General features: G+C 49.4%; 1 protein-coding gene across 1 annotated transcript; it reads right to left on the minus strand.

Moving 5' to 3' along the window:
* Positions 1-387: 387 nt before the first annotated feature.
* LOC131323792 (uncharacterized) lies at positions 388-20,301 on the minus strand. The gene is made up of 2 exons (XM_058355633.1): positions 19,917-20,301; positions 388-665 (listed from the first exon to the last, which is right to left on the minus strand). The coding sequence occupies exons 1-2, from the start codon at positions 20,299-20,301 to the stop codon at positions 388-390; spliced, it is 663 nt and encodes a 220-aa protein (XP_058211616.1).
* Positions 20,302-20,506: the final 205 nt, after the last annotated feature.

A 20,506-nucleotide genomic window follows, 5' to 3' on the forward strand; every position in this document is an offset into this window, starting at 1 on the left:
GTCATTGGCCTTTGATTAGCCGAACAGACTGCATGGACCAATGACTTCCCATATCATTGGTCCATATTGCTGTTCACCGAACTGCCCGGCGGTAAGTCCTATCGTACTTTACCACGTGCTTCCAAACATCACGTGTTCGGCAACTAAATGTATGTGCTCGGGAATACCTCCCTACAACCACCTCTTTCGGCCCACCACTAGCTGGTCACCTCCACCTTTTCCTCGACAGCCCGACCATAATCCTCCACCTCTCTGCCATTCCTCCTGCCATCACCACCTCTAGGGGGGGGGGGGGGGGGGGGCGGTAACCACCATCGCAACCACCTCCAGCCGAACCTCCTCCATCCCACCCGAAACCACCACCTCTTTCGGTCCACCACTAGCCGGTCACCTCCACCTTTTCCTCGGCAGCCCGACCATAATCCTCCACCTCTCCGCCACTCCTCCTGCCATCACCACCTCTCGACGCCCCACCTCCAACCGGCCATACCACCCCGTAACCTCCACGGTTTTCACCCCTCGGCCCGTGCCTCCGTCACCACCCCAAGCATCACCACCGTAGTCCATTTCTTTACCCCGGTTATCACCACGACTGCCGGCCACCACCACCTCCTTATCACCATTGCCGAGCTCACCACCACCGATCACCGAGCTCATAACAATACCTCACCACCGGGCAACATCACCATCACAATAAAGGATGGAACCAGGATTTTACCCTAGTAGTGATGAAATATATACTAAAAAAATCTAGTGGTGGCGAGACTATATAAGTTGGATATAGTATTTTTTTTTTACGTATAATAATTGCATTTTCTAAAATTCTTGTGGTGGCGGTCGCTGTCACTAGACCCCCTTGGTCTCATCCTTGATCACAACCGGGTCACCACAGTCGAACCCCTTCACCACTCAACGAACTCGGTGGCTGCTCCGACCCGCCACCGAACCTCTCCGAAACTGTTCACTGTAATTTCTGACTGAGTTAAAGGTAGGTTAATCTCTATTCTACCTCTCCCTAAGTATATATAGCCCTAAATGACAATTTTAATGAGTTGGAATGGAAGAAAACGACCCACGGACGAAAACCCAGTGATCTGAAAATTTTCTCTGTTTTTCCGAAAGAACACTGTTCATAACCGTTGAGATTTTAAAAGAATGGTCCTGATATTACAGCTTGCCCCTTGTGCTTACATTGATTCCAGATTCAACCCTAAAACTATGTTTTTTCTCATTGACCACTACTTTTTACACTTTAAAGTTTAGGATGTTATATGCATGACTAATTTGTCTAGATGTGATTATTAAATGTATGTAGTTTTCTTCTCTCTTTTTTTTTTATCCATTAAAAGTTGCTACACTTGTTAATACTAAAATATCATATTCTCATTATAGATTACTATTATTACTTTCATAATGACAAGACTTAAAAAAAATGGTAAAGTATTAGAGTTGTGAGATTGTGGATTATAATTTGGGCCATGGCTATGGCAAGGTTACCAGTTGGACTCTGTATCGAAATGGGTTACCTGCGGGGCCCGGTGATGTTATTGTGACAACTCTAACTTATGGTATGCCATGAGAAGTTCCGAAGGGTAATCGTGCCCTTGCAGAACAAGCAAGAGGGATTGTCCCATGACACGATCATAGTTAGTGTTTTAAGTATTGTGGCGACCCTAACTTATGGTATGCCATGGGAAGTTTCAAAGGGTAATCGTGCCCCTTACTATGGTCTTAAATGAATTCATGCTAAGTATATAATTTAGGTGTACTCATTTAAGACCCCGAGTGCAGGACAAGCAATGAGGGATTGTCCTATGGCATGGTCATAGTTTGTGGATATGGGAGGAAAAGATCTTGTGGAGAAGATCTTAGATTTCACTTAGGTTAATGGATAGTAAGAAAAAGATGATGTGTTATGTTTCTGTAACTTTTTGAAATCAACTATTATAAATGTTTGGTCCTTCTATAATCAACCCATTGGGTTGACATTAATACCTATTATTTTATAATATATAAATCCACATGTCACAAAAGAAAGAAAGTTGGATAGCAACTAAAAGCCCATTTTGTTTCCTGAATGTCAGATGTACTTTTTATTTTACCTAAATGCCAACTTTGCCCTTATTTGTTCACCTTTACTTTTTGTTGTTGCAAGTTCACGGAAACCCTTTTTTTTTTTTAATATTCACGGCTACTTTTTGCTTCTTTTTTTTTTTTTTTAACACTCAAGTGTCCATATTATCTTACGCGTACTTCAACTAATCACGGAGGCCTAATTCCACCGCCCTGTATGAACTAACCACAAAAAAATTAATAGCACTTGTGAGGTTTCGAGCTTGATACCTTCGAAAGAAGCAAACCCTAAGTCTCAGACTTTACCCACTAGACCAACCCCTCGAGGTTTACTTTTATTCTATCTTTTTCTTTGTATTTATTGACTTCTTTTTTCCCTTAAGAGTGATTTTTTCAAAACTAATCACAAAATGCATAAAATTCACAAAATCTTATACTAAACTATTCAAAGCTTTAAATCCATACAAAAATCGCACATTTCTGTAGACACCCCAATCTAACTTCCCGATCGTTTTACTTTCTTCTTCGGTTTCTTGATTCCCCGATGATGAATCAGGTCGAAAACAGTCTCGAGAACTTGGAATGGCTTGAGTTTGGCATGTGAGGAGCCCATCCTTAGCCCTTAAAACCTTTAATCAGAACCTGGACCTTGGTTTGAATGTCGCGCGACAATCCAGGACCCTCGCGCGATGGTTCGTCTGCCAGGTGGTGGTCAAAGTCAAAGCTTTGACCACTGACCATCGCGGGGTTGGCTGGACCCTCGCGCGATGGTCTCACTTCATCGCGCGATGGTCAACACCTGTCATTTTCACCCAGATTGCGTGGTGGTCAGGGGGCTACAGGCCTATGTGACCCCGTTTTCTCGGCTGAACAGCGTTCTGGGGGGGCTCCCCTTGCACCACCTCACCCCCCATTCTCCCATCACCTTTGCCACCCACTCCTCCACCAAGCATTTGTAACCAGCATTGTTGGCTGGTTACAAGGCCTTGGTTAGCCATCCACTAACCCCTTCTTTCTATAAATACCCCCCCCCCCATGCATCCTTGCAAAGGGTTACAAAAAGCTCTCTCCAAGAAAGAAGAAGGCAAACTCAAGCACAAACACCTCACACCACTCAAACCCACATAATCACCCTCTAAATCTCACCATCTCATCATTCAAGCCATCTCCAAGACACTCAAAGCAAAGGTATAATATCTTTCTGCTCACTGTTCGAACCCCTGAGGGGGGCTGGCAGGGTCAAGGCTGGTAATCGATACCAGTTCTGGCCCTAAAGCTAGCAGGGTTTCAAGAGCCGTTACCTGGAAAACCCTCGCGCGATGGTCCCATACACTCGCGCGACAATTATGTCTGCATGAGATTGGACCACGTGGGGAAGGGATCCTGGTCTTTGAGTTTCTTGTTGTGTTTTTAGTCATTTTGCAAGTCTTTCAGAAAGTATTAGCTCACTGTTTTGCATGTTGAAAATCATTCTTGAGCTTAGTTTAGAGCACCTCTTGGTTTGGAATGCTCTTGGGATGCTCCTGAACATGTCTCAGAGCCCTAAGTATGCAAAGCAATTCCTGGAAGTCCAGTCAGAACAATCGCGCACCTGTATCACTCTGTCGCACGATGGTTCTCTCTCTTCCAGGGACTGTCCTTGCGTAAGCAGCTTGGCCTTGGCCTCTGTTTAGACACCCCCACTGTTTAGGGGTTGCATTTTCATAATATTTCCATCTGTTGGCTGTAATATTGTTTACTTTCAAGTACCCATAAACTGCTTGGTTTGCACCTGGGTGAGCACTGGTCCTTCCAGAGCCCAGAAGGGGGTGAAATTCAAACCATTGGTAAAGCGTCAATGCTCGCGCGAGTATATGGTATTGTCGCGCGATGGTTTGCTTGCATGCGGATGAACTCACGCATGCAAGCCGGCTGTTCGTTTGTGACAAAATCATACACAGCGCTGTCTTGATGTATGATCGACGTTTTGAACTTCATTCCATTTATTACTTGTCATCTCATTCATCCATGCTATATATCACATCTTGCAAACTGTTGCAGTTTTAATCCCTTAAACTGTTCCCCCGCCCTAAATGGCTAAAAATTGATTAATAAAACAGAATCGCAAACAAATATTTTTTGCAAATGCCTAAGTAGAGACCGATCTCCGAATTGGGCGAGAGGGGTGCCATAAAACCCTTCCCCTCTCGTAACCCGGCTCCCGAACCCAGATATGGTTATGACGGACTGGTTCCTTAACTTTTTCAAATCAAACAGCGCAACAAGTGCTTCGAAATACGGTTCCTTGGGTGTCGGACCTTCAAACCCGAGTGGCGACTCTGTATTTTGCGAGCGCTTGCTTCCCTGCTCGCGCTCCCTCGACCCGGGCATCTCGCGTCTCGGAATCCGGAAATTCCGAAGGGCACGCTGCCCACAGTGGCGACTCTGTTGGGGACCGAACCAATATTGGTCTATGTTTAGATTTCAATACACTTGAAGAACAATCCCACAAAAGTTTGTCAAAACGGTGAGCTTCGCGCTGCCGAAGGTTGGAATGGTGATTTAACGGGACCTCGTGTCCGGCCAATCCAATCTGGGACTTTTCCGATCGTTCTCTCGTGTGGTTTCTTCTAAGCATTGACTAAATAAAGTGAGCCGAATTTGAAAAGGCGTTTTGCGAAATTGCGATTCTATTTCATTAATCAATCTTTAGCATTCTCATTTGCATCGATGTGGGATAAGCCTCGTTGGATCGTTTTGGCAATCCGGCACGGTTTACCGGAGCTCGGGGACCCCGAATGACCAATAACCTTCGACGATGATGAGTCATTCTACCGTTTGACTGTTGCTCTGCGATTACGCGGGCAGCGAGAGGTATATCTTGGCTTTAGTCCGAGGAACCCGTTACAAGCCAAAACCAGCCTTTTTGCATATACAAAGCACTAGAACTCTCCAAACTAGGACAGGTACCTGCAGGGTAAGATCTACTTGCATCTAACCCCCATATATTGTCTACGTGTTACTGCTTTCCCTATCGCATGCACTGTACATACATACCGTTTTGCGTAGGGGCATGTTTAGGGCGGCTTCTAGGTTGTCTCTCTTTCGAGTCTGTCTTATGTTTATTTAGGACGCTGCTAGGTCCGATGAAGAGTCATGCATCTTCGCGGTGCATGTTGTTAGATTTTCAAAAATCCTAGGATCAACAAGACTTTGGGAAATCAAAACTTTCTAAGTCCTTGGCCATATCCCGATTGAAGTCTCAAACGGAAAACAAGGATCGACGAAGAGAATGCCGTGATGCTCACACCACCCTGGTTACCGTGCGCAGCACGTACACCGCTCAGGCTATGGCACTGTGTTGCCTACGCCGCCCCGGTTAAGGTATCACGTCATTCATCCCGAGTTATTCCATGTTCAAAGTTGAAACTTCAAGAACGGAAAAGTCAAGAGCTTAGACTATTTTTGACATCTCTTAGTATTATTCGATTCAAACGAGGATACACTCTCGAAAAGAAATCCAAGGATTTTGGCAGCGTCCGAACATCATGAGACAGACCCGTCTGTAGTCTTAAAGTCTAAGGGCGACACTGACGACGATGGCTGCATTATCACTTCAAAGTCTTTTGCTTAAAGTAAGGTTGCTGCAGGGCCCTTATCGAACCTTTTCTTACAGCAAAGCAAAGCAGAATTCTGAACCATTGCGCCGCCGAGGAAAGTATCGAGGCAGAAAGCCAAACCCACTTGGGAACGTCTGCATTAGAATTCGGTTCAAAGGCTAGTCAGGTTGCAAGCTCAGTCAGTCACAACGGAAGACTCTCCGGGCTCCCTTTTGGCCGCTTTACGATCAGGATCACCGTCAGTTCTCCAGGAAATTGAATCTCCGGCATCACCAACCTCCCCGTCCTCGTCCAGTTCATCCGGGACCTCCATTATGGCAGATCATCCGCAGCCACTGAGTCTCGAAACCATGCTCATGAACATCCAGAACAGCATCGCCACCATGCAGCAAAGGGGTGCTCAGACTGATGCAAATCTCACTAGGCTCAATGACCTTATCAACACTCGTCTTCCGCTAGCTGTAGAAGTGGGAGGCGAGGTCGATGAGGACGACCATGCGGAACCAATCTTTGTTGAAGACCCTAACCATGCGGGGCGGATCATAATTCAGCCCAACCCGAGAGAGGCTCACCCGGAGGCTGCAAATCTGAATCTCGCTATGGCAAGACCCGTTCTGGATCCCAACATGACTGCTCTCATGGCAAAGATCGTCAAGCTGGAGGAATCTGTGTCCAAGTCCGAAAAGATCAGCGCCGGGGGAATTGATTTAGATCGCCTCTGCTTGTATCCCAATGCTAAGCTCCCCGACAAGTTCAAAATGCCTGATCTCGCCAAGTTTGATGGAAGCGGCGACCCGAAGACTCATCTCTATGGCTACCATGCCGCCATGAAACTCTTGGCTGTTGAACCCGAGGCCATGTCCCAGCTGTTCCCTCAGACTCTCTCAGGACCCGCTTTTCACTGGTTTTTGTCGCTCGACATTGCTAAAAGGAGAACGTGGGAGGATATCGGTGCTGCGTTTATTTCGCAGTATAGTTACAACTCCCAGCTCAAGATGACAACCCGAGAGCTTGAGTCCACGAAAATGGAAGCTAAGGAATCCTTTGCGGATTTTGTCAAAAGATGGAGAACGAAGGCTGCTCAGATGACCGATCGCCCGAGTGAGAGAGATCAGCTTCGAATCATCTCTCGCAATCTTCAGCCTGATTATGCTAGGCATTTGGTTCTTGTCCAAGCCTCCTTGAACTTTGATACTTTCTTCGAATCTGGATTGGCCATCGAGGATGCGCTACAAAGCGGGATTCTGTCAAGAGGGGAGTCTTCTAACCCTTCGAAACCAAAGCCTCGGGTTTACTCAGGAAACACCAATGCATTGTTTGGCAGTGGGACATCTTCCAACACAGCAACTAGCGGCACTAATGCTTCCTCTTCCAATGCAACCAATCGCGTCGCTGAGATTAACCAGGTGCAAACCCCACAAAATAACCGGCCCCGCGGTCAGTCCCGTAGTTTCTCCGCATTTGAAGCTCCACTGTCATCTGTCATGGAGAAGTTAATCCAGTCAGGGCATCTGAAGCCCCTTGACCCGACTCCTTTGCCTAAGAACCCTTCACCCAACTTCAAAGCTAACCTTTATTGTGCCTACCACCAAGGGGTTGGACATCTTACGGACTCCTGCTTCCGCCTCCGACATGCGATCCAGGATCTCATAGATGAAGGAACTCTCCATGCTCCACCTCCACCAACCCAAAAACCAAACATCCTTTCCAACTCCCTGCCAAAGCACAATGCTGCTCCCCGCATCAACCAAATATCCATCAGCTCCACTTATATCAACCCTAGCTCCACTATATTCAACCCCACTGACCATATAACCTCAACAAACCAACCCAGGCCGGTCGTGCCCATCCCTTCTCAGCCCGAAGCCGAGATTTTCTACATCCATCTTGAAGAAGGACAGTCGTCCAATCCCGATGTGCCTCTCGCACGCTTGCAGAATGGGGCGTTTGTGTTCAACGCCTCCATCAGCGAGCTGTTTCACCAGTCCATTCCTGCCGTGCAGCTCAACTCTGCTTCTTTCTTGGACAGCCCGTATTTTGATGTGACGGATCCAAACTCCTCTCCGAATTTGATAAGCCGCTTTAGGTCTGCCGTCCCTGTTCTACCGGAACAGCAAGTTGATATGCAAGCAGTAGGATGGGCTATCGCCGATAATGATGATTATGCAGCCCCCATAGTCAATGAATGGACGGAGCTAGAGTTAGACGGTTTCCCCCAGAACCCTGAATATGTCCCATTTAACCATGCTTGGTATGACGCCTGGATGGCTAATTATGAGGCAGGCATGCTTGACCCTTTGGATGGATTCTCTTTGAACATGCTTTTTCAACAGCCTGAACCTGTTCTGCCTGAGGAGGAGTACTATTGGGATCCCGAGCCCGTGTGGCAGTTTCCATTAGAGTTCGACCTTGATCCTCCTCAAGGATATGCTCTGCCCGATCATGAGATTCAATTCATAGAAGAGGGTCTCGTTCAGGAAGAGACTCGCGTCTTGGGGGAATGCTTTCTCCCTTCTACGCTTGACAGGCTGGTTGGCTCTGTAACCAACACTGAGTACAATCCTGCATTCTACATCATTAGCGAGGAGCTCTCGCGCCCCGTACCGCCTTATCCGACCGAGGAGGATCACAACGTTATGGTTGCGGACCTTGTTCCGCCAGCAGATCTCTGGGATGTTGATGATGTGGTTAATATCCAAGTTGGGTCCGAGGTTTGGACCGTCAACCGCTCTCTTACCGATGGGGGACTCTGGGACGTCCCATTTATTGCTAACACGGAACCCATTGGGGAGGCTGTAGCTGTTAAGGAGCCAGATTTCTGGGAGTCACTGCTATGGAACGATTTGGCTCAAGACCTCGATCTAGGCATGGAAGCACCTGTAGCCCCACTACCTTCTGACAAATAAAAACGCAAATTGGGGGAAGTCCCTGCTGATCTTTGGGATGACTGTCAAGACCTTCAAGCGATACCCTCGAACGTTCTCAACGTTACGAGGAGTGGACGAATTTTTCAGCCTTCCAATCTTCAGGCTGGGAGCTCGTCCAATTCTTCTAACAAAAGGAACGAACCTTCTGCATTCTCAAGGTCCGCACCGTTTGAGGCACCTCCTAGCTCCCCGAATGATGACATGATTTAGAGGCAGCTGGAGCGGATTCCTGCTGCTATATCACTTTGGGGACTAATCTGTTCCTCCCGCGAGCATCGTCAAAAGTTTTGTCATACTCTCTCTCGCCTTGAGATCCAACCCGATGTCACGCCTGAAGCCATGATATCCATAATTCTCCCGCCTACTTCGAAGCACACCGTGGTCTTCACTGACAAGGATTTACCGATTGAAGGGGTTGATCACAATCACCCCTTGCATATCACTGTTAAGTGTAAGGGACTCTGGATTCCAACTGTTTTGATCGACAACGGATCGGCGATCAATGTTTGCCCGTTGAGAGTGGCTTACCGCTTGGGGCTAGCCAAGAAAGACTTTGCACCTTCTAATCTGGCTGTTAAGGCATACGACAGCACTCGTCGCGTGGTCGAGGGCACTCTCGTGCTCAAACTTGATGCTGAGGGGTTTGAGATGGATGTTGAGTTCCATGTGGTTGACATCCCCGCCACCTTCAATCTTCTGCTGGGAAGGCCGTGGCTTCACCGATCTGACATCATGGCTGTACCGTCTACTCTTCACCAAAAGGTTATGTTGGGACTCCCTACCGGGACTTTGACTATTTGCGGGGACTCGGGCATTCGCCCGCTTAAGGAAGATGGCACACCTGTTTTGGGGATTGCACACGGCGAGGAAGACGTTGATCTCGGGGGTTTCTCTTTCGACACTTCTGGTTCGGTTTTGGCTATCAACGTGGATGGGAATTTCATCATAAGCTCGGTTGCCTTAGACATCATGAGGAGGATGTCCTATTTACCTGGTCTTGGTCTTGGGATTCACCAACAAGGGATCCCGGAGTTCCCTGCCTTTCCTTCCTGCGAGGGCCGCTTTGGTTTGGGGTACTCTTCCTCTACCAAAGATGCCAAAAGAAGGAAATGCACGGGAAAACCTCGATCTCTCTATGGTGAACCCGACAGCTACTTTGTGCGCGAAGTGGGGAATGACGTCTACACCAGACAGCCTGAGCCTTTTATCGATTCAGTCACTAGGGATTTGCTGCCAGGGTTTGAAGTTTTCGCTGATGACACTTGGTCCTCCAGCGATGAAGAGCCAGCAAGGGCGGAATTCAAGAGGAAGCTTAGTCAGCCCAAGCTAAAAACTGATTGGCTGATATCTTTTGATCAAGGGAGCTTGGAGCAGCTATTTTATGAGTTCTCCCAGGTGGGTTTGGCCAAGGAAGCTGAAGAGGCCGAGGTGTTCATGCTCGGTTCCGATGATCTCAAGGATCCCCTCTCCCTCATCACAGAAGCAAAGGGTAGCCTTAAAAACTGCATTTTCAAACCACGCCTTACTTGCATTGATGATGTATCAGAGTCTGACACTGAGTCTGTTGAGTCGTCTGAGTCTAAGTCTAGCTCTGAGTCGGAGTTTGTGCCTCTTGGCCCTCCACGTCATGGCTTTTACTTTGAGTTTGATTCCCTTGTACTTGGCGACCCTGCAGGGTCTTATGAAATGAAGGAATCCTCTTCTGACTACTTGAATGATCTTTATATAAACTGTGTCGACCCCGAAGATGAAGGGATAGATTTCGATGGGGACATTCCCAAGGAAATCCGTGCCCTCATCGAAAAGGAAGACGAAAGGCATGCTCAGCCGTTGAAAGAAGAAATAGTCTTAATAAACTTGAAAGACGAGAACGATCCCCGAATGGTTCAGGTGGGCTCCACTTTATCTCCAGAGGAACATCACGATTTCAAAGAGCTGCTCTCAGAATTCAGTGACATCTTCGCATGGTCTCATCAAGACATGCCCGGCATCGACCCAGAAATAGTGGAGCATCGAATCCCCTTACTACCAAATGCCAAACCCGTGAAGCAGAAGTTGAGGCGGATGAGGCCAGATTGGGTGCAGAGGATCAAGGAAGAGGTCACTAAGCAGATCGATGTCGGTTTTCTCATGGTTTCTCAGTACCCTACGTGGGTTGCCAACATTGTTCCAGTTCCTAAAAAGAATGGGCAAATTCGAGTGTGCGTGGACTTCAAGGATTTGAACAAGGCAAGCCCCAAGGACGATTTTCCCCTGCCTCATATCGATGTACTGGTTGATAATACGGCGGGCCATGCCCTGCTTTCGTTCATGGATGGTTTCTCCGGATATAACCAGATTCTTATGGCGCCAGAAGACCGTGAGAAAACGACTTTCATCACCGAATGGGGGACTTATTGTTACTTGGTCATGCCGTTTGGTTTGAAAAATGCTGGTCCCACCTACCAGAGAGCCGCTACGACCATTCTGCACGACATGATGCACAAAGAGGTTGAGGTCTACGTAGACGACATGATTGCTAAGTCAAAAACTCGGGAAGGGCATGTTCCTGTACTGAGGAAGTTTTTCGAGAGGCTCCGGAAGTTCCGCATGCGTCTCAATCCACAGAAATGCACCTTTGGGGTCACAGCAGGTAAGATGCTCGGTTTCATGATCACTTCGCGTGGGATTGAGGTTGATCCATCCAAGATCAAAGCGGTGCTTGAAATGAAGCCACCAGAGACTGAAAAGGGAGTGCGAAGCTTTTTGGGGAAGGTTCAGTTCATCAGCAGATTCATCGCCAAGTTAACCTTAACTTGCGAGCCGATGTTTCGTCTACTCAAGAAGGACACCCCGTTCGTATGGTCGGACAGATGTCAGGCTGCCTTCATGTCCATTCAGAGCTATCTGCAAAACCCGCCTGTCTTAATGCCACCGGTGCCCGGAAAGCCCTTGATTCTATACTTATCTGTAAGTTCTACATCCATGGGATGCTTGCTAGCTCAAGAGGGTGACCAGGGAGTTGAGAAGGCCGTTTATTACTTGAGTAAGAAAATGGTTGGGTCTGAAGAGTGCTACACCGCCTTGGAGAAAACGTGTTGGGCTTTGGTTTGGGCTTCTAAGAAGTTGAGACACTACATGCTGGCTTACCCAGTGAAATTGATTTCTCGGATGGATCCACTCAAGTATCTGTTTGAGAAACCGGCTCTCACTGGTAAGTTAGCACGCTGGTTGCTCCTTCTGGCAGAATTCGACCTCGAATACATCACGAGGAAGTCGGTAAAGGGGCGAGCCATCGCTGAGTTTTTGGCTGATCACCCTGTGGATGGACCGGAAGATGCGGATTTTGTGTTCCCAGATGAGGAGGTGCTAGCAGTTGTCGAGGACGTCTGGACTTTGTACTTCGATGGGGCAGCCAATCAGAAAGGATTTGGGATCGGGGTCTTGCTAATCGCCCCCGATGGTTCTCATATTCCGCTTGCATTCAAACTTAACTTCAATGTTACAAACAACCAAGCTGAATACGAGGCCTGTATCGTGGGTATGGAGGCTGCACTCACGCTCGGCGTTGAACGACTCGAAGTCATCGGGGACTCCAATCTCGTTGTATCTCAAGCCAATGGGGACTGGAAGGTGCGTGAAGAGGGGTTGAAACCTTATCATCAGGATTTGGAGGGGCTAATTCCTCGCTTTAACAAAGTGACTTTCACCCATATCACCCGTTTGAAGAACCAGTTTGCCGATGCCCTCGCAACCTTGGCTTCCATGGTCGAACTACCCTTCGGAGTCAAACTTCGCCCAGTCTTAATTGAACAACGGGACCGCCCCGCTTATCAGTATGTCAACGCCATCGATGATGTCGATGATGGCCTGCCCTGGTACCATGACATATGGAACTTCGTCGAGAATGGCACATATCCGGCTGAGGCCTCTAAGAAGGATCAGACTGCATTGAAAAGAATAGCCGCCCAGTACATCATTTGTGGGGGAAAGTTATATAGGAGGTCTCATTGCGGAATGCACAAGCTCTGTGTCAACGGGGCTGAGGCTGTTAGAATCATGGAGGAGATCCACGAGGGGGTCTGTGGCCCACACATGAGCGGCGTCATGCTGGCTAGGAAAATCTTGCGCCAAGGCTATTTCTGGTCTACTATGGAATCTCAGTGTGTAGATTATGTGCGGCGATGTCACAAATGCCAAATTCATGCTAATCTAATGCATGTTCCACCCTCTAACCTATTTGGCATGGCTTCGCCTTGGCCTTTCTCTGTATGGGGTATCAACGTCATCGGCATGGTTAGACCGTCTGCATCAAATGGCCATCGATTCATCCTCGTGGCGATAGATTATTTTACCAAATGGGTGGAGGCCGAATCTTATAAAACCCTAACCGCGGTTCAAGTCGCTCACTTCATCAGGAAAAACATCATCTACCGATATGGGATTCCGCAAGCGTTTGTATCAGACAACGGGAGTCATTTCAAAGGCAGGGTTCTGGAGCTCTTCGAAGAATTCAAGATCCAAGTCCATCACTCAACGGTCTATCGTCCCCAAGCAAATGGTGCGGTTGAAGCGGCCAACAAGAATGTCTAGACAATCATCAAGAAATCTGCGGAGTCCGCCAGGGACTGGCACGAGCAACTGCCATTAGCTCTTTGGGGTTATCGAACGTCGATTCGAACATCAACGGGGGCAACCCCCTATTCCTTGGTCTACGGGATGGAAGCAGTTCTCCCTATAGAGCTTGAGGTGCCGTCTTTGAGGATCATGGTAGAATCGGAACTCTCAGAATCTGAATGGCTCAGTGGGAGATTTGTTGAACTCATGCTTTTCGATGAAAGGAGGCTTCGGGCCCTGTATCATGTTCAGGGGTATCAGCGGAGAATCGCCCGGGCATTCAACAAAAAAGTGAAGTCTAGAGACTTGGTCGAAGGGGACATGGTTACGAAAGAGATTCGGGCACCAGTTTTTGACCCCCGTGGCAAGTTTCGACCCAAACGTTCCGGACCTTACATCATCAAGACCATCCTTTCTGGGGGAGTAGCTCAGCTCATTGATCTTGACGGCAACGAATTCAGCTCTCTGGTTAACCTGGATCAACTCAAACGATACTATCCCTGAGAGAAGCTCGTTGGGCCGAAAACCACAAGGGTGGGCGGTTCCAAGCAAAAATTAGAGCAAGCCTGCTAGACCGAAAACCTGAGAAGGCGGTCTAGGCAAAAATAAATAGACATCAATCAAAGCTCGCTAGGCTGAAAACCCGAAGTGGCAGCACTAGGCAAAATTCAGAGCGCAAAAGGAGAGTTAAAATACTCGAGTGAACCTTAGCCTGAACTACGTGCTGACCTGATTCCCTGAAAGCGGGATACGTAGGCAATCTCTCTGTGAGATTCGGTCACAATCCATCAACTTGATCCACGGTTTCCCATTACCAGGAGTTGACCCGATACTTGGGTCACACGGCGGTTCAACACTTGGATCAAAAGGGGACAACTCTCGAACTTTCATTTTTATTCAAATTATAACTTCTATTACACAGGCTGAGCAGTCTTAAAAAGATTAAAGCATAAAAACAGAATAAAGTGCTCGAGGCCTTAACAGGCTCACGGTTTATTCTAGATCATCAGGATTCGTCAGAAGTCAATTGTTGTTTTGCTTGCTTGCGATTTCCCTTCTTAGCCATGTTTGATATCGGTGCGTAAGTTCCGTACTAAAGTCTGGGTCAGCTCCTCCGAGTTGCCGCAGGCCCCAGTCGTGCTCGTACCCTCTCAGATTCTGGGCAGTGAAAGCGGGGACTTGAAAATCTTCAGTCCCAGCTCGGTGGAGTCCTTGGCTCATTCCTAGCTGACGAAGGATGCGTCCGGGGATGTAGAATGTGAAAGCGGTCAGCCCAGCTATCACTACTCTCTCGAATCCTGCAGAACTCAGCGCCATGTCTGGAATGTTTAAAGCTTCATGCCGCCATATGATCTCGTTCGGCCGCATTTCTCTCATAAATGCGCACCATTGATTCACAGACATTTCCGGATAGATCATACCCCGCTGGTGCATTCGGCCGGGCAGATGAGGCCGATTTGCTTTCGGTGCTGTGAGCAATCCCAATTTGTCAGATAACCAGAGCTGCATAAGTGGAAAAACAAGTGAGAAGTCACATAAAGCTTGAGAGAAAAGACAAGTAAGGAGCTTTGATATAGCTTTAGCTGAGAGATGAGGTAAAAACAGAACGTGTGAAAGCCGAAAAAAGGAGAGCTGAGTGAGAATTAAGCTAACCTGCAGTAGTAGTGGACTACCGCCGAACACGTCTGTTTGGCCTGAAGAAACCAAATCCAAACCTATGAGTGTCTCTGCCAGAACCAGTGGTACCACATTTCTCCGAGCACCCATTTGAGCGGCGACGCTCACCAGCATGGGGTTGACTTGCCCATTTGGAGGTACCAGTAAATAAGCAGCCAGCACGCCAATTGCCAGGGCAAATCGACGTCGAGCCTGCACGGCTATATTCTCTACGTCCCCTTCTGGCCCATACCACTCCATTAGGCGCATGATGTTGATTTGTCCTCCAGTTAGCAAACCTTCGGCCGCTCCTCTAGTAATATCAAGACTTGACTGTAACAGCTTTGGCATGCTCTTCCTATAAGGTGGCACGACAATCACGCTCGAGGCAACTCCTTGGAGGTATGCTTGGAATTCCTCCACGGTTGGGCACAGCTCGTTAATCCCAAACCTGAATACGTGAACCTCTGGGTCCCAGAATTGTAGGGCTGCCCTCAGAAACTCTGGGCGGACCCTCACATTGCGAAGAAAACGGAATGCGGCCAGACCGTGAAACCGGAATGACAACCAATCTCCAGCAACAAAGGCCGTGAGCCAAGGGCTAATCAAGGCCGGAAGATTATTTGCCATTCTGCTTCCTCGTGGGACTTTCAAACTATGGGAGGAATGCCTTTTATTTGCAGAATATTGGCCTCTTTATAGGCAGAATGCATAGAGTGTCGTCCCTTCCCAGTACAAATGTCCATGCCATGTGGCGTTTTCTTCTCCAAAGTGAGGGCATCTCTGCACTGCCCCCCCCCCCCTGAAGTACTCTGAGCAGTTAAAGGTTGATGACGAGGCTTGGACGTCCAAAAATCTGAGATGGTCAAATAAAGGTGGCCTGGCACGGCCCAACCATCGCGCGGTGGTCTCAGTCCATCGCGCGAGAGAGCACCATCCATTCCATCGCACGACATTCTCATTCCCTCGCGCGATGGTTCAGCCTGCATTTTGACAGATTTCACCAGCTACTGTCCAATTTTGGTCGCGTCCTATTCCAAGGGTACTTTTGCAACTCTTGTGGTTCCGGCAAGTCAATGTGAGCATATGCGACCATGTCCAAGCATCGGATTCGAGTTATCACGTTTAACGAGGTTTTTGAACCCTCGGTGGCTCGTTTCAAGGCCAAATGTGTGTTTCGGAAGGTCGAAACTCGTTCCGGAGGGTCGTGTCCTTTTCTCTCAGGCCGTACAGGTCATGGTGACCTATTGTGACTGTACAGAGGTGTCGGTTTCAGTCCGGGACATAATAGAGTTTTGTTTTCCCATCTCGTGTCCCTTTTGTGTCCTTCGTAAGGATTTTGGGCAATTTTGCATTTCGGGAGGTATTCCTCGAGTCCGTCGGCTCTCATGAGTCATTTTGTGTATTCATGACCTCATGAAGGTGTTCTTTTATCCAAGTTAGAATATTCTGGGTTTTGGCTTTTGAATGTCCAATATTTCGTATCCTCGTATCCTAACCGTATCCTGGGGTACATTTTCATTTTTCTCCGAGTCAATTATGTGTGTGCGTGTGTGTGCGTTTGTGAACAGTCTCGGTACATTATCAATGCAAGCATGGTATTAGTGGCAAGCGTTTATTTATTCTAAGATCATTGCAAGAGTAAAATGAACTGAAAATGCAAATTTTATAGCTAATCCATATCTATCCATGTCGAAACAAGGAATACTACTGTGCATGCGGCGCTTCGGCCGGTCAAAAGTCATCATGGCAGCTCGGGCACACTCGCCCATCAAATCAAAAAGGCGCACAGGCCCCAAAAACATGTATCAAGTATCAACTAAGGCACTCCGGCCTTCCATCTATCTACGCGGGCGCGCAGGCCCAAAAGCAACGGCCAACAAGATTTGGAAAGACAAATGAGGCTTCTTAGTAGCCCTCAGTCCTCCCCGAACCAGTCACCATCCCCGTCGTCGTCGTCGTCGTCGTCTCCCTCTCTGGGATCCTGTCTAAAACCAGGGTCATCGGCTGAGTCGTCTGAACCGCTGCTGTCAGGCGCCTCCTCGTCCTCCTCTTCTTCATCTCCCTCCTCTTCCTCTTCTTCCTTAGAATCCTCGGGCAGGATCAGCCGCTTCTTGCGGACCGGCTCATCTTGTGAGGGCCTCTGGCGCATCTTCAATTGATACCTCTCCTCTGCGCGCGCCACGGCCTCTCGGGCCGCCTCCTCACTCGCGACGGGTGGCTGTACGCCCCGCGTCTGTGGTCTAGTAGTAGGTGGAGGAGTGGGAGTCCTGCTTGCTAACTTCTTCTGTGGAGGCTCTCTCGCGCTCTTCCTCCTAGGAGCCGCCCGTCCCTGTGTCTGCATTGTAAAAATTTTGCACATTTAGTATACATTCTATGTGTTGTATGTTTGTAAGCAGGTACAATCTATCTCAAAGTTGACGGCAATTAAAGTACACTATGTATCGGGCAAAGCATGCATATGTCAAGTATCGAATGCAGGAATGTATCGTTTCTCTGAAGGATATATACCTGAGATCTCTGAGCTGCCGGTGATGGATAGCGCAAGTCCAAAGGCAGGCCACTTGCCGCCCGCCTTATCACGTTCTCCAGTGCAAGCATACGCCGAACGGCCTCGTTCGCGCACTCATTGGGCACCTGCAAGAATAACTTGAGCATAAGCAATGGAGCAATATTTCAAGGCTTTATGGAAGTACAATAATGAAGGGTACGATGCCTTACCGACACAGTGACGGGCGCTGGCTCAACTCTGGCAGGAACTAGGTGTAGCTCGGCCGGATTGCCCTAAGAATCCACCACAGCTATACGCCATGTCAACTCTGGTGGCCCACCTCTCACAGGTCCACTCGGACCCCGCCTCGCGCGACTCTCGCCACTGCTCTGCCTCGCAGCGACAGCCCTCCTCTCCTCAGCAGCTCCACGGGCCTGACTCCGGACCTCCCTGAACTCTCGTACTCTCAGCGGCCCCGCCAAGCGCTCTCTCTGGTAAACTGCATAGTCCATGCCGGGACGCAGGTAGCGTGTCAAATCGGTGTCAGGCCGCGTGAAGATCTCCAGCTCGGCCAACGTGTACTCCCCTGTGTGTGAGGCCCGTGGTGGAAGTGGTCCGGGCACCTGGAACCCTGCGTGGCCAAGCGACTGGCGTGTCACTCGGTCACCTAAGTACCACTGCCAACCAAAAGCTGACTCCAGCAGCACTCTGCTCGCCGTCACGGCCCTGCTTCTGGCCAAATACTCAGGCTCTGACTCTGCCACTTTCCAAGGATCCCACTCTACCTGCGCAAGCAAATGATGCAAACGTCGGTCAGCGACAGCATTAAAGCAATAAAAGGGACGCATATTTAAATTTGATGAAGTCGTGACATACCTGTGAGGGTCGGAGCTCGTCTAGGTATACCCTGAAGCCGTTCAGGTCGCCTCGCCCTCTTTTCTCTCCCATATTCTTCTTGCTCCAGATATGAGCACGTGGGAGGATCCCCAGGTCCAGGCTCTTTGTCACTGGACGGCACATGTTCAGAACTTCGTAGGCCCAGAGCTGCACAGTTATCAAGGTTCAAATCATTAGTACAATGCAGGAACATTTTTGAGCAATTTATGTATTCAGAAAGATAAGTGCATATGGGAAATGTGCTTTACTCAATTATGATCATACCTCCCAAATCCGCCAGTATCCAGCTGTGCTCATCTCGGTCCTCGACGAGTCCCCCATGAAACCATAGGCCGCACCAAGCGCAGCTCCTCCCTAGTCAAAACGTGAGGCCGTCCTCAGATCCCTCAGGCAGGTACGATAGGTGGACCTTGCTTCGCCTGTTCGGATATAGGGTCGCACCAAAAAGGTACAACAGGTACGCTCGGGCCATCTGCTCCGCCTCCTGCTCCGTCACCACCTCCTTTGCAAGGTATCTCGTGAACTGGCCATATCTCGCCATCCCCTCCTCAACCTTGGGCACCTCTCCCAAGAACCACTCCAGGGCCGCCTCGTCCTCCTGAATGCCCGAGTCAAACGGGATAGGGTCACCTCCAACCCTCAAACCAGTAAGCGCCGCGAAGTCAGTAGGCGTCACTGTCATCTCCCCGAGCGGTAGGTGGAAAGTGTTGGTTGTATCTCTCCATCTCTCTGCGAGCGCAACCAAGACCGCGTGGTCATTTCTAGCCCGAGTCAAGGTCTGTATGAACTCCCCAAAGCCTGCCATATCCACCAACTGCCTCACCCTCTCCGGCAAACCCTGGTACAACGCCAAGGAGCTACAGGCGCCCCCGAAACCCCGAATGTCCCTTTGTCTCGCTCTCTCCTGCATTAGACACGGAAACAAGCAACAAAGGATATATCAGCATGCAAAGCTTTCATTCTCAAGTTCTAGGTAATCAATACAACTTGGCAGTAGATGGTTGGTTCAAGTTATTATGTCTCATGCATGGCATTTAACGTGAAGCTATAGTGTCACTATTCGAATCTACTTCAAAGGATTATCCTACGTTTTTCGGTATGTAAGCACATGCATTGTATTGAATTTGCAATCACGAAAGGAAATAGGGAATTATCAGAAATTTACCTCAGCCCAGCTGCTCGAAATGTGGGTATCGGGGTCTCTCAGAACAAGCTCGGAGTCGTACTCCGCTTGCCGTGGCTTGTATGCCGCAAAACCTGACGGCACGAACAGGTGTGGAACCGGTAACCTGTATCCCTCTGCTGAAAACGGAGCACGAGTCAAGCCCTCCGCCTCTGACACTGCTGTCACTCTGGGTCCTTGCCCCCTCGCTCCAGCCCGCTCCTCGGCCTCCGCGTCCCTCAAAACCTCCTCCTCGGCGGCCCTCGCCCTCTCGGCCCTCGCCATAGCCTCTGAAGCGGCTATCTCTCGCTCTCGCTCCTCTCGAGCCTCCAACACGGCTGCCCAAATCATGGGATCCTCTTCCAGAAGCCGGGCTAATCTCTCGTCACTCAGGAACTCCGCGAGATCCTGTCTCGTGATCGGCCTGTGGCCTGATGACGTGGCCCCCGGCCGAAACAGTACCTCCTCCTCAGGAACCTCCGTGGCTTCCTCCTCCTCGGCCGATACGCCCTTACCTTTCGCCGGATCCCTTGGCGGAGTCTCGCTTGGCTCGTCGCCACCACCCTCGGCGCTTCCACTGCCTGTGCCCTCGGAACCGCCACCAACTACCACCGAGCCACTCACGGCCTCGCTCGGGTCCAGTTGCACGACTCCAGCAGTTACGGCCCCGGCCTCCTCCGTCGCGCGACGCTCTGAAACTGTCGCGCGATGGTTACCTTCGCCACCCGCCTCCTGCTCGTGGCCCTGTTCGCCATCGCCGCCGCCCGCTACCTCTGCACTGGCGTCTATAACAACCCCCATTGGCGGCCGATCCTCTGTTTCGGCCACCATTGGTCTTCCCTCGTCCTCCGGACGATCAACTACTTCCCCGCTACCCCGAGTAACGCCGTGATCAGCCATAGATGATGGAACGCACGTGGGTTTGCTTGGTTTTTGGACGAAATCAAGGGTTTGGAGAGTTGGAGAAGAGTTTGAGAATTTTGAAGTTCGAGAACCGCTAAGCGTCGGTTTCTGTAACGTCCCCGGGAAGAAAAGAGAAGAAAATGGGTTCGGGCCGGACCTGGACTGGTTTCAGACCCAGGCCCCGACGAAGAACCATCGCGCG

Source organism: Rhododendron vialii, chromosome 4a (assembly GCF_030253575.1).
Source record: "Rhododendron vialii isolate Sample 1 chromosome 4a, ASM3025357v1".
NCBI lineage: Eukaryota > Viridiplantae > Streptophyta > Magnoliopsida > Ericales > Ericaceae > Rhododendron > Rhododendron vialii.

What these genes read in the sequence shown, in the direction of transcription:
- LOC131323792 (XM_058355633.1), bottom strand. Translation starts at nt 20,301, where the DNA reads ATGGCTGATCACGGCGTTACTCGGGGTAGCGGGGAAGTAGTTGATCGT. An exon ending in GCCAAGGGATCCGGCGAAAG is followed by an intron (nt 666 to 19,916) that starts GTAAGGGCGTAT and finishes CCCGGTGGTGAG; the next exon opens with GTATTGTTATGAGCTCGGTG.